Below are 15,088 nucleotides of genomic sequence, written 5' to 3' on the forward strand. Positions count from 1 at the left end.
GGTGTAAATTTCCTCTGAGTCCCCCTTGGCTTGTGGATGGCTACCCTCTTGCTACCACCTCTTCATATGGTTGTCCCTCTGTGCACATACTCCTGTAGTGATTTCTCACGTCCAACTTTGTTTTTTGATAGGTATACCAGTCAGATTGGATTAGGGACCATACTAATAGCCTCATTTTAACTTAATAACTTTCTTAAAGATCATATCTCCTGTTAAAAGGAAAACTTTAAGCCATTTAAACTTAACAGAGTTTTTTTGAGCAAACAATGCATTCATTTACCAGGTAGATTTGGAACCAAAACAAGCTCAGAGAGCTTACCCGCCAACCTGAATGTGGAGTACTTATAGGCTAAGCATGAGCGAAGTAGAGAAATCACCTCATTGACTGCAGCTAGATGTCTGCCGTAAGCGGGCATGGTGCGATGAGTTTTCTGCTTGTGATTGGTAGAAACTTCTGTTTGTTATACTCCAAGTTAGGTTTTGTTTACACAATAAGTTAAGTTGCAGTATGTTTTATGCAGAGTCTCAAAGGAGATAGCCTCAAGCTAATTGGCACCTGCTTGTTTAATTTAACACTCCAAACACAGTGACATTAAGACGTGCTGGGGTTTGGGACTTTAATCCAAGGAAAGGCCATGTGAAAACCCAGCAAGAAGGCAGCCAAGAAGAGAAACCAAACCTACTGACAACTTGATGTTGGACTTCTAATCTTCAGAACTGTGAAAAAATTAATTTATGTTATTTAAGGCACCCAATCTGTGTGGATGGCAACCTTAGTAAGCTAATAAAATAGTTTATTCCCAGTGCCTCAGAATTATTGTTTAGTAATTTTGTAATACCATGATGGATTGGAAAATTCGTTTAAATTCAACTCCAACCATTTAACAAATTCAAATTGTCAAAGTTTTCCTCTACCATGGTGTCATGCTTATTGAAAAATTCAGTTATAAAGGCAAGAGAAATGCAGCCTGTGAACAGATTATGAAAAATTTTTCATGGGTCCGAAACTTTCAGTAGCCTAGCAGGTACCATTGATACCTTCACCTCTATGAATACCAGCTTGGAACAACCTCAGAGTGTGGTCTGAGGGCTGGATGCACCATTATCCAGACCCACTGAATTTGTAATCCACAATTTATGGAGAAACTCAGTGATTCCTGTGTGCATTAAAGTGTGAGGAGATCTGGTATAGTGCATGCAGTTTGGTGACTATGTGCAGTAGGTCTTATTTTCAAATTGTAGTCCATGGAATACCTGCATTAAAATTGCCTTGAAGCAGTTGCAAAAATGAAATGTAAGCTCCCATGTGAGCCTATGGAACCATAATTTCTAAATGTAAAAATTTTGCATTTGTAATATTTAAGAACAACTGGACTATAACTTGGATACACCCACAGTTACTCTTATTTAACTCCATCTTAATGAACAATGGCATTCCTTCAGAATTTTCAAGACATGGATTTAAGATATTTCACAATTCGACCATCTAATCTAGTATTTAATACAAAAACAAATACATAGAAATTGTACTTAAGTTATAGCCATCCCAAAGTAACTGCTGTGGAGGTAGCAGGAAAAGGTAAAGGTAAAAGGGTAGGAGAAAAGTGATTGAAACACATAATGAAATATGTGTAGTCCACTCCAAAACAAGACTAGTGACTGTGATGCTTTATCTTTTGAATATGTGGATGAGCTGGGAATATTCTTTGGGCAAATAATAATTACAAAACGGTCAATATAATGAGGAAACAATTAGTTACAGAGGGTAGTGCTGCCAAAAGTATAGCAACCTAAGAGTAGTCTTACATGCAATCAAAAAGAAAAATAATCCTCTTCCTGCATTTCCTTTTTAAAATTAAATGGGTATATCCTGGCACACATCCATTCAGAGTAGGTCATTTGGAGCCCATGTGTGTGTTGAAGTTTTCTTCTAAAATATACAAATTGTGTAGTGGTTTCAGTGTGTGTGTGTGTGTGTGTGTGTGTGTGTGTGTGTAAAATTACTTTTTTTATTAAATTTTTTATGTCCATGTTTTTGGAACTTATCAAGGCACATCTTAAAATATGAAATCTGTAGGATCAATAATAATACACACTTTATGTACCATTTTCACATGATCTTTTTTTTTTATTCAGAACTAACCATGGTGTATCCTAAGCTAAGAAATTTTCCCAAATGCATATACATAGTCTATATACTCTACTCAATGTTTCTCTTATTGTTAAAAAATTTAGAAAGTTAAAAATATCCAACAGATACAAATTTAAGTAGTTAGAAAATACAAATATGAATTTATTTAGTCTTTAGAATTGACACTTTAATAATGGTATGTCTTCAGACAGGTACAAAATATACACTTAAAAAACTATATGATGACTACCACTAATACCGCATTGTGGAAATCTGAATCTATGTGTAAGATAGATCATGTAAATGCAGTGTGGTACATCACTACATTTGGCTAGGTGAAGAGTGTATGGGTATGCATTCCAGCTTTTTTTAACTCAACCTATTATTTCCTGTATGACTTAATATGATTTTTTAAATGATAGTATTTTTTTTTCAAGTGAAAGATACGTGAAGAGTTAAGACCTTCAAGCCAGGTGCATCGGCACTTGACTATAATCCCAGCTTTCTGGAGGCAGAGGCAGAAGGATCACAAGTTTGAGATCAGACTGAGCAACTTAGCAAGACCCAGTTTCACAATAAAAAATACAAAGGGCTGGGGATACAGCTCAGTGGCAGAGAACCCTGGGTTCAATCTCCAGTATCATTAATTAGTTCTGTTATCATATCAATTTGCTTTTTATTCCTTGACCTCCTGATCATTTGGGGAAACCTATTGTTATAAAGCCCCTTAATCAATAATTTATGGTTTGTCAGGTTATTTGTTCTAGCTCCTTTATTGATTTTTTTGTGTTTTACCTGCAATGCAAAGAAAAATTTTCCTAAACTTATAAATGTAAAAATAGAAATAATGTTTTTTTTTTTTTTTAAAGAATTCATAGTGGTTGATACTGTAGAGCAAAGAAATAATAATGTGAATGGACTTAAAAGTTCACATGGACTTAAAAATCTGTGACTGGTGATAATTAAACAAAAGCAAAAATGATAAGAAAGTGGCTGGTTGCTATCTACCATTTTGTTGTTGATAAACCGTATTTTCAAATTTCTGCCAATAGGGGTAGCCTGTCAGCCTTCATTCTGTTCTCTTTAAGCTTTTACCCTCAGATCTCCATGCCTCAGTCTAAATTCCACTTATAAAATATCAGTGATGTGGGGTTCAAGTTAACAGGATTAATCAGTTGATCTTTTATGTGTTATTAGAACATTCAGTGGGGCTCTTTTTGACAGAAAAGAAATACATATAACATATATTGCTCATTCCTAACTCCAGAGCTTTCCCTATCCCTTTCTTCCTCCACCTGATCCCCTTCCTATATTGTACTGGTCTTTCTTCTATACATCTATTTTTAAATTGGTGCATTATAGGTATACATAAAAGTGGAATTTGTTGCAATGTATTCATACATGCACTTTTGTCAATTTCAATCCACAATTGCTTGCCTTACACAGTCCTCTTTCCTTCCCCTTAATCCCTTCCTCTGTTCTACTCTTCTTTTTATCATGATATCCCCCACTTCTTGTTTTTCCTTGTATTTCTTTCTAATTTCTGCAAATGAAAGGAAACATTCAGACCCTGACTCTCGGAGTCTGGCTTATATCGCTTAGCATGATTTTCTCCATTTCCAGTCATCTGCCAGCAAATGACATAATTTCATTCTTCCTTATGGCTGAGTGAAACTCCATTATTGTAAGAATACCTTCATAATCAGTGAAAGGCAAATCAAAACTACACTGAGATTTCATCTCACTCCAGTTAGAGTGGCAATCCTCAAGAATACATATAGCAATAATTGCTGGAGAGGATGTGAGGTAAAGGTTCACTTAACATTGTTCGTGGGGCTTCACATTAGTACAACCACTTTGGAAAGCAATGTGGAGATTCCTCAAAAGGCCAAGAATGGAGCCACTGATACCCCAACTATCTCCCTCCTTGGTACTTGTCCAAAAGAAGTAAATCAGCATACTATAGTAATATAGTATATATATATATAGTAATATAGTATATATAATATAGGCATACTAATATTTATATATAGTAACATAGTATATACATATATAGTAATATAGTATATATAATATAGGCATACTAATATTTATAGCAGTGCAATTCACAATAGCAAGTATGGAACTCCCTTAGATGCCCATCGACAGATGAATAGATGAAACCAAGACTTTAATCATCCTATATGACCTTACTCAAATCAATAATACCAATGTTCTTTCCTCCCCAAAACTCTCAATTTCTTATACCTAATAGCTAGTTTTAAAGAGTTCCAATTGTGTTTTTCTCCCAAAGAGTGAATTTTCTAAGCTTTGAATGGGTAAATTTCTGAATTTTTACCCCTAACAAATCTGAAGAATCATCTTAGAGTTTTAAAATCTTTGTGATGATATATATGTTCAATTATACTACCTATGGATATGTAACAAGCGACTTTTACGTATTATATATGGGTATATTGTATCTTACTCTTTACCCATATATGGAAAGTTCTTTTTTTTTTTTTATTCTATTAAGAAATAAAGATAAGCCAGGTACGGTGGTGCATGCTTCTAATCCCAGAGGCTTGGGATGTCAAGGCAGGAGGATTGCAAGTTCAAAGCCAGATTTAGCAACTTAGAGAGACCCTGTCTCAAAATAAAAAATGAAACAGACTGAGGATGTGACTCAGTGGTTAAGTGCCCTGGGTTCTATCCCTGGTACAAAAAAAAAAAAAAAAAAAAGAAGGTAGTCTAAAAAGGGATTTACAAACTCTGCAGAGCATTAGTGTCCTGGGACATGCTAATGAATGTGAGCTGACTTCTGGAGTCTGCTTATGCATTTTAGAATCAGGATCTACAGAAAAAAGCCTGGTGTGTGTGTGTGTGTGTGTGTTTGAGAGAAAGAAAGAAGCACGTTTTCCAGGGAACTCCAGTACAGCCTATTCACACACATGCATTTAGGAACCACACTAAACCAGGAAGACAGAATGAACCAGTAAAACACCCTGTCATTCAAGTCATTTTAGGTATACTTTCTTATCAAGAAAAAAAAATCAAATATGAAGCCCCTAAAATAAATTTACTTCTAGTTAAATATACATGTGTGAAGCAGGATTTTAAAACATGTTATTATTCTAACAGGGACTTACTTTATAGAAAATACAGTATTTTTCTTTCCCAACTGAGAGGAAGAGATGGAACTGAAAGCAGTCTAACAACAGGCTCCTATTCCTATATCTTTTTTTTCCGTATCTTGCCTTACTTCTTCTCCTAATGACGATTATGTGATGCTAAAAGTATGTAGTGTAGATGACTGGGGTTAAAATGTTTATTCATTTTTTTTTTTTGTTCCAACTCCATTAAAATATTACTAATGTTAAAGGATATGTATTTCCACATTGTGACCTGTTGTTATTGTATTCCTGTCCTTTTTTTAACATCCCATTTCACCAAAAGTAATACTACATTAAATACCCACAAATATCTATTACAGTGATAGCAAAAAAAAAACAAAAAACCTTAAAGTAATGAACTTACAAGTTTCAGCTTATTAGTCTTCTTTTGTAAAAAGATACCTTTGCTAATCCAAATATTAGGATGATTCCACACTGTTTATTACTAAGTCGTCGTGTTCACATCCTCGTTAGGTGAATGAAGCATTAGACTACCCGCTATGTAAATGAGGTGTTTTGCATATTCTTTGTCATTTCTCTTAAGAATAGAAATGAGAAATACTTTTTCAATACGATTTGGCAGTGATGATTTCTCTCATGTATTATTAACATGATTATGCCATTTTTAAAGTGATATAGACCTGCTACTAGTATTTGGTATCTACCATGTGGCTGAGAGCTATTGCTTGATTGGCAGTATTAACATCAAAACAAAACTAAATGTTAATATGAAAAGGGACTGGATAATCAGGCAACATACTGGAAAGTGTCAGACAAATGTGATCATTGTCAATCTAAGCACAGACTATGAGAAAAAACCTGTGATTAATATGTATCAATTTAAAAAGAATTAAATTCACCCACACTGTATCTTTCGCATTGCTATTACATTAACAAATCATTTGATTTTTCTGTTTGAAAACGCCTATATGAGTTGAACCTTCTCTTCAGAACTGGTCCTCTCTATGGTCCGAGACATATGGGCTCTCCAGTAATACCTTACAAGCATATACGGTTCCTCATTTTAATTTTCATGCTTGCCAAGAAACTCCTTGGTGGCTTACTATTTGGTTTGCATCCAGGGAAAGATGCATCGTTTTGTTGGCAAATTCTCTTAACATTTCTTTATCTTTCTCATTTTATATGCTGATTTTTAGTCTGATGAACAGTAATGCAAATAGGAATAATAAATCAAATCTTAGTATTTACAAATCTACATATCAAACTCAAACTTGGGAGGATAAGGATTTTAATTACCTTAGTGATATTTATTTTGATCAAAATCCCTGAGATTCTGACTTATCTGGGATAAAGATGAGGAAAGTGTTTGCAATGGGCAACCCAAGAATTTGTGCTACAGGTAGACTGAAATCATCTGTAGAGAGAAACTTTACTAAAAATCAGATTTTCTGAGGCAACATTCATCAGTCTTTCTTGGCTGAAACTATCGTTGTTTCCATCTCTAAATACCCACTAAATTATACAGGTGACCTGATTTTCTGATGATATTCCTAGTATCATAATACATTTTTGAAAAAAAAAAGATATTCATAGTCACAATAAAAAACAAAATGATTTTTTTACTCATTTACATCAGTCATAAATAAATACATGACATTTTCCTCATTTTTTTCAAAATGTGCTTCAGCAAACTGAAAAATGATTAAATATTATTGATGACCTATTAGAATATAAGTATATTAGTATCAAATACACAATTTTTTGACTAAATAATAAAAGTATAAAAACTGTTTTATTATATATACATTTTATTTTAATTAAGTACCTACCGATGTTTTGCATGAATTTTATAATTCGATATTTGTGTGTATGGCTTGTGTATATGTGTGCACATAGTGTTCTGTAGCTCTACCTCTGGTTGCAGTATTGGTCTTTCTACTGATAAGCAGGGTCGATTCAGTCATTTGGAGGTTATTGCCATGGAGAACATTATGTAATTTGCAAGGATGACCTACCTAGACACAAATGGTTCAGGAGTGTATGAGTAACAATGAAGATATGCGACATAAAATTAATTAAAAAAATCTAGGAATGAAAATGATGGTGTGTTTCAGGTGAAATTTTCTGCAGATGAGGTTCTGTTCTAAATCGTGATAGTCATTAGTAGCAGTGACATAAAATGAAAGGAATTGGGGTTTTAAAAGGTTAGGCTCATTCTTTTTTGAAGTATCTTAATCTCTTTGGACTTCAAAGTTCTCCTGTATAAACATGAAGGATTTAGGGTATATGGTCTCTTAAGATGCTTTATAGCTCTGAAAGTCTCTGGACCTTGGATCCTCCTGTATTTTTGTGTTTTTTTTTGAGTACCATTGAAATGAATATCTTAGTTTAATCCTGAGTCAGGAGGTCCATCTACACTGCATGTTTGTTTAAATTTAGGGTGTAGTAATTGTAAAACTGAAGCATAACAGACGATTGTTACACTTTTAAAATCTTAAGTTATATGTTATTAACATAAGCTGGTGTTTCAGAAAATGGAAAAAAAGCCATCAACAGTATTTATTTCCATCTGTGTTCACAGGAAGTCCAACACAATTGCCAGCTTCATAGAATATCATTTTGCGCAGATGATAAAACTGACAAGAGGATATTCACTTTCATATGCAAAGATTCTGAGTCAAATAAACATTTGTGCTATGTGTTTGACAGCGAAAAGTGTGTAAGTATGCCAGATGTTTTAGGGTGGTTTGTTCCATTCTACAAGCCAGGAATTGCCTTGTTTCCGGAGTTAATAAAGTATTTGGAAGTGAATAAGGTCTGTAAATACTTAACTACACTAATAGATTCATCCTGTCATGAGAATATCCTTCAGGATTTTATCTTTAACTAAATTCTTATGTTCATGAGCAAAAGTTTGCATGCAAATTTCTTTTGTTAGAACACCAGTCCTGCTTATGCTGTGCGTTTATATCTCTTGTAATCATTCATATGTAATTTTAATGTCAAACATTATTTAGCAATATGTACATAATGCAAAGAGTAATGGTGAGAACGGTTTTTGTTTTTGTGTTTACTTTTTTCTTTTTCTTCCTGGAGTGTGATAGATTTCATGAAGATAAGTAGTCTAAGTTCCAGGAAATAAAATCTACATAGCTCCTTAAAAAAATTATCTAATACTGTAAAGACTTGGTTCTTGATGTTTGTCATTCAGAACATTTAATGTAATGAAAAGTAATAATATGTGTATTTAGGTATGAGTGTGCTTGCTTTGAATTTAATCTAAAATTATAAATAAGATCAGTTAGACTCTTCTGAGAGTTAAATTAGGTAACAATTCTTCAATTATTTGGAATCTTAAAGAAAATCCTTTGTCTTGCTTAAAAGCATAAACTACTTCTAATCATAATCTAGTCTGAGTTCCTGTTATAAAACTTACACACAAATTACAGTCATTGTCTTCAAAGAAGGAAAAATATTTAACCTCAACAGTTTTGATTTAAAAAGGACATAGAATTTAATTCATTATTTGCTATTTTTTTTACTCTCAAAAATAGGAGATTACTAATATTATTATCATAATTGTGTCATTTATCTCTTGGTGTTAGACTGTGACCTTCTTGAGAACAAATGCCTTTTTATTTTATGTATAATTCCTGCATCAGGTGGACAACATATACTCAATAATTTTTTCCTTAATGAAAAAATCAAGATGAAAATTTACCAAAAGTAGCTCAAGTTATTTTCTGTGTCTTTTAAATATTAGTGTTTTAAAAAGGCAAGCTAACATGCTAAAATGCTTGGCATAATAATACATTTTAAGAACCATTGGATATTATGGAACATCTAATCTGAAAAATATGATTATCCATGTAAGACAGTATTATAGACACAAAAAGATATTTTGTATAAAGCTCAAATTGTTTTTGAAATTTATCCTCTTGAATGAATGCATTACATTTACATATTTCAAGTGTTTCATAATCCTGATTATTTGCAGATGTTTTCCTCTATGTGATTAAGAAGATTAAAGTTAATATTTATTGAATATCTTCTATGTGTAAAACATAATAACCTTTTACCATTTGCACCAATTAACTCAGTTGTCCTTCTTTCCTGTGGTACCCATAGAAATAAACTTTCTTGGGGTCCTCTGAAATGTTCATAATCATAATTAATTATCAATATCAAACAGCTTTATATATTTGTACCACTTGTTATATCTTTCTGTGATTTCCATTCAAATCTGCTGCATGCTTATGAAATTTAAGTTTACCAGAATATGTAGTCTAAATAGCATAGACCCTATTTCTTCTCATTCGTAAATTTCTGTAATTGATTACTAGAATTTCAGTACCTTTGACCTACTATTCTTTTTGAAAATAGCATATCAAATTTCTTTTTTCTTGAAGTTTGACAATAACTTATTGACATGAGAGCCCTGATTCACAACCAGTTTGTGTACATAGGAATCATAAGAGGTGACTTTAAAATACAGTTCTTGGATCTCCTATCTAAAAATATATATGTTCATTGGGTCTGCTATTCAGGAAATCCACATTTAGCAAGCAGTTCTGTTGTGGGTAGATGCAAGCCTGGATCTGAAAAACAAGGGTGCAAAATATCTCTCAAATCACGAGTTGGCATCAACTTCATTAACTCAAAGAGGAAATGTTTTCTTAATTTCATTGTATTATTTTCACTATGAGGTTTCATTGACTTTAATTAAAATAATGAGTGTGATCTGATGGGTATGAAGAATGTTTGGTATGCCATTCTTTCTAATTCTTATTTTAAATAGAGTATTAACATGAAAGAATAAATGATAAATTAATGGCATAATTCTTTCCTCTTATTTTAACAAACCATGGCTATGTTGCTTAACAAACATTTAGTTTCCCCAAGTTACAAAGTTAAGTAATAACAGAATCTGGAAAAAAATCCAACACTTTAGATTCCCATCACTGTATTTGTCCATCTGTATTTACAAGTCCCCTTCCTTCCATGGTCACAGGGAGGACCACCTGGTGAGCCAGAATATTCAACCATCACTGAAGAGGCAGTGGACCTCAGTCCTCTGCAGGGAACCACGAGGCAGGGCTTTTCCATCCTCACTTCCCTACAGGTGTATGTCATAGGAAGCCACCAAAACCAGAAAATTTAACATAATTTCTAGAATTCATAACCTAATATCCAAAATATCCAAGATTCAATTGAGAACCTCTCCTCATACCAGGAAACAGAACCATCTTAAACTAAATGAAAAAAGTGAACCAAAAGATCCCCAAACTGCTACTATAATTATAAGGCAAAAATTTTAAAATTAACAACATAAAATATAAGACAATGAAAAATTACAAACACAGCTAAAGAAGTAGAAAGTCTTATTAAAGAAATAGAAAACTTAAACAAAGAAATAGAAATTAGAAGAATTAGTGACTTGAAAATCTGACAAATGGAATATGTCCAATCTGAACAGTTCAGACATAACAAGTACATGTATGTGCACATGAGCACACACACAAACACACAAGGGCACAGAAAGAAGCAAAAACGAAACTGAACCTGAGTGTTCTGTGGGACTGTCACATAATGTCCAACATGTGTATGTCATTGGAGTCTTGGAAAGAGAGAAGAAAGAAGGCAGACCAACCTTATAAAAGCACTCAAAGAAATAATGGTTGAAAACTCCCCAAATTTAACAAATACCATAAACATATAAGTTAAAAAAATCCAGTGAACTCAAAACAGGATTACTCCAAAATACTATAGTTTTGGTAGATGGATAGACAAAGAGGTCCATAGATCAGAGTAAAAAAAAATACAGAAATAAACTTATAAAAATACACTTAACTAATATTTGACAGTGATACAAAAGCAATACATCAGAAGAAAGATAAGCTTTCAACCAAAAGTAGTGGTGCAGTTTGACCTGCACATGCAAATAAAATACCTAAACCTGACACCTTATACAAAAATTAACTGAAAATGCATCATGGACTTATATGTAAAATGTACAACCATAAAACATTTAGAAAAAAAAAAAAAAAAAAAAAACAAGAACAATCTTCAACTTGTAAGACTATACAGAGAGATCTTAGACTTGACATCCAAACTGAGCAGCATCCATAAATGGAAAAATAATGGAAACTAGGACTTCATCAGAAAGGCCTTATTAAGTATCCATATGACAAGACAATCTAAGACATGGGACAGATATTTGCAAACTGCTTATCAAAGGACTAGTATACAGAAATTTGATAACCTACATATAAAAATTATCAAATAAGAAAACTGGCAAAGAAAATGAAAGTACATTTAATTGAAGAGGATATAAAGATGGCAAGTAAGTGCATGAAAAGATGTTACCAATAGTGTGTATTGGGAAAATATAAATTGACAACAAAAGGAGAGGTAACTTACTACACAATTATCTGAAAAGCTGCAATTAAAAATACCAAATGCTAGTGAGGAAGTAGAAAAACAATAACCTTTAGATAGTTGACAGGGGTATAGAATGGTACAGCCACTTGGAGAAAATCAGTTTGTCAGTTTCATAATAAACTTAACATGCAACTATCATAGGCACTATTTGGAAAATTTTCTCAGAGCAATCAAAACTTAAAATGCTCACAACAAAAACCTGTACACAAATATTTAGAGTAACTTAGTCATAATGGGAAAAAATCTACAGATACTGCAGAAATGTCTGAGTAGTGAAACACTGGTACATTCTAATCATGGAACACTACTGAGCAATAAAAAGGAATGAGCTGTTAACACAACAATTTGATGACTCCCAGAGAATAGGGAGTGAGAAAAGTCAGTTCCCAGAGCTTACGTGTTCCATGATTCTTATTGTAGGCTTTCTTAAGGTGACTAAATCATAGGAATGGAAAACAGATCATTTTGCCAGAAGATTAAAGAAAGACTGAGAACAGACTATAAGAGAGTATACCTATAAAACAATCAGATGAGAGATTCTGTTGGTAATGGAGTTTTGCATCTTGACTATTTATCATCAACATCCCAGTTGTGATTTGTATTTGAAATATGTTACCACTGGGAAAACCCAGATAAAGGGTACACATGACCTGCCTATATTATTTCTTAAAATGAATGTAAATTCTAAAATGATCTCAGTATGAAAATTTTACTTAGAAAAATAAGTCATGGTCTGTTTGAACCAAACCTTTCATCTCATTTTAGATAAATAAGGGCAGAGAGGTTCACTGAAGTTCTGAGAATCACAAAGCTAGATAGTAACAGAATCAGATCCATGGATTTTCAGTTTTGTTGAAATTTAGATGAAGCCTACCCTAGTATGCTACAAAAGTGAAATTTTCTTTACTGATAAAATCATGTATTATTAAGATTTAATGTTTATATAAGTTCTGTAGTCATATTAAGTTTTGATTTTATGCAGCTTTATTATTTCATTTTATGCCATGCTGGGAATTGAACCCAAGGCCTTATACATGTTAGGAAAGTGCTCTACCACTTAGCTACACCCCCAGCCCATTATCTCCTTAAGTTTAAAAGTAGTATTAGACTGATTCCAAGTATTATTTTGAGGTTATTGTGAATAGGATAGTTTTCCTAATTTCTTTTTCAGTAAATTCATCATTGGAGTATAGGAACACCATTGATTTATGAATGTTGATCTTATGTTCTGCTACTGTGAATTCATTTATGAGCTCTAGAAGTCTGGTAGAGTAGGTTTTTTGGTCTTCTAGATCATATCATCAGCAAACAGATCATTTGAGCTGCTGTTTTCTTATTTGTATCCCTTTAATTTCCTTCTCTTGCCTGATTGCTCTGATTGGAGCTTCAATGACCATGTTGAAATAGAGTGGTGGAAGTGGGGCATCCTTGTCTGGTTCTTGTTTTTAGAAGAAATGCTTTTGGTTTTTCTCCATTCAGTTTTACGTGGGTCTTGGGCTTGTCGTATGTGATCTTTACAATGTTGAGGTAAGTTCCTTCAGTTCCAAGTTTTTCTAGTATTTAAAACATGAATGGGTGCTGTGCTTTGTCAATGCTTTTTCTGCATCTATTGAAATAATCATGTGATTATTGTTTTTCGACCTTCCCTCTATTTATGCGATGAATTACATTTATTGATTTCCGCATATTCAACCAGTCTTTCATCCCTGGGATGAAACCCACGTGGTCAGGATGAAGTCTTTTTAATATATTGTTGTATGTGGTTTGCAAGAGGTAAAGAACCTCTACTGAAAACTGCAGAACACTAAAGAAAGAAATTGAAGAAGACCATCGAAGATGGAAAGACCTTCCATGTTCTTGGATAGGCAGAATTAATATTGTCAAAATGGCCATACTACTGAAAGCTCTATACAGAGTAAATGCAATTCCAATTAAAATACTAATGACATTCTTCATAGAAATAGAAAAAGTTGTTATGAAATTGATTTGGGAAAATAAGAAGCTCACAATGGCCAAAGCAATCCTTAGCAGGAAGAGTGAAGCAGGAGGCATCACAATATCAGACCTTAAAGTATATTACAGAGCCATAATAACAAAAACATCATGGTATTGGCACAAAACCTGGCAGGAAGGCCAATGGAATTGAATAAAAGACACAGAGAAAACTCCACATGAATAGTTACCTCATACTAGATAAATGTGCCAAAAACATTCATTGGAGAAAAGATAGCCTCTTCAACAAATAGTGCTAGGAAAACTGGAAATCCACAGGTAGAAAAATGAAATTAGATCCCTATTGCTCAAAGTGGATCAAAGATTTAGGAATTAGACCAAAATCCTGCAACTGCTAGAAGAAAATGTACACCCAACACTCCAGCATGTCAGCACAGGAATCAACTTCCTTAACTAAACTTCTAAAGCTCAAGAAACAAACAATAAGTGGGATAGCATCAAATTAAAAAGCTCCTTCACAGCAGAGGAAACAATTAAGAGCACGAAGAAAGAGCCTGAAGAATGGGGGAAGATCTTTGCCACCTGCTCTTCAGATAGGGCATTAATGTTTAGACTATGCAAGAACTCAACGAAACAAATAACCTAGTTAATAAATGGGCAAAAGAACTAAACAGACACTTCTCAAAGGAAGAAATACACATGTCACCAAATATATGAAAAAAATGTTCAACATCTCTAGCAATTAGGGAAATACAACTCAAAACTACACTGATATTTTCATCTCTAATGGGCATGGCAGTTACCAAGAATACAAATCATAATGCTGGCAAGGATGTGGAGAAAAAATACACTCATATATTGTTGGTGGGAAGGAAAATTAGTGCAACCACTGTGAAAGCAGTATTGAGAGTCCTTAAAAAACTAGGACTGGAAATACCATATGAAACAGCTGTGCCACTCCTTGGTATATATCCAAAAGATTTAAAATCAGCATATTTCAGTGATGCAGCCACACCAATGTTTATAGTGGCTGAATTCACAATAGCCAAGCTGTGGAACCAACTTAGGTGCCCTTCAACAGATAAATGGATAAAGAAAATGTGTATATGTATACACAGTGGAGTATTTCTCAACCATAAAGAAGAATGAAATGATGGCATTTGCTAGTAAATGGAAGGAACTGGAGACTAGCATGCTAAGTAAAATAATCCAGTCCCCAAAAGTCAAAGGTCAAATGTTTTCTCTGATTGGCAGAAGCTAATCCAAAATAAGGTAGGAGGGAATTAAAAAAGAAAGAAAAAACAAAAAGAAACAGAAAAAAAAAAAAAAAGGGAGAGGGAATTGGTCAAAATACAGGAAAGATCAGTAGAGAAGACTTAAGGGATTGAATTGGATGAAGGACAGGAAAAGGGAAGAACAGTGGAATGAATCCAGTTGAATATTTGCATGT

The 15,088-nt window shown here is 33.4% G+C and overlaps 1 protein-coding gene across 14 annotated transcripts in view; it reads left to right on the forward strand.

The window, feature by feature from the left end:
* LOC306657983 (PTB domain-containing engulfment adapter protein 1) overlaps positions 1-15,088 on the forward strand; it is a 260,729-nt gene that overhangs the window by 219,059 nt on the left and 26,582 nt on the right. For all 14 annotated transcript variants that reach the window (XM_079134584.1, XM_079134581.1, XM_079134583.1 and 11 more), the window contains one exon: positions 7,826-7,963. In XM_079134584.1, the coding sequence (XP_078990710.1) occupies positions 7,826-7,963 (138 nt within the window). The remainder of the gene's footprint in view (positions 1-7,825; positions 7,964-15,088) is intronic.

This window comes from Sciurus vulgaris (genome assembly GCF_902686455.1).
Source record: "Sciurus vulgaris genome assembly, chromosome: 3".
NCBI classification, from domain to species: domain Eukaryota; kingdom Metazoa; phylum Chordata; class Mammalia; order Rodentia; family Sciuridae; genus Sciurus; species Sciurus vulgaris.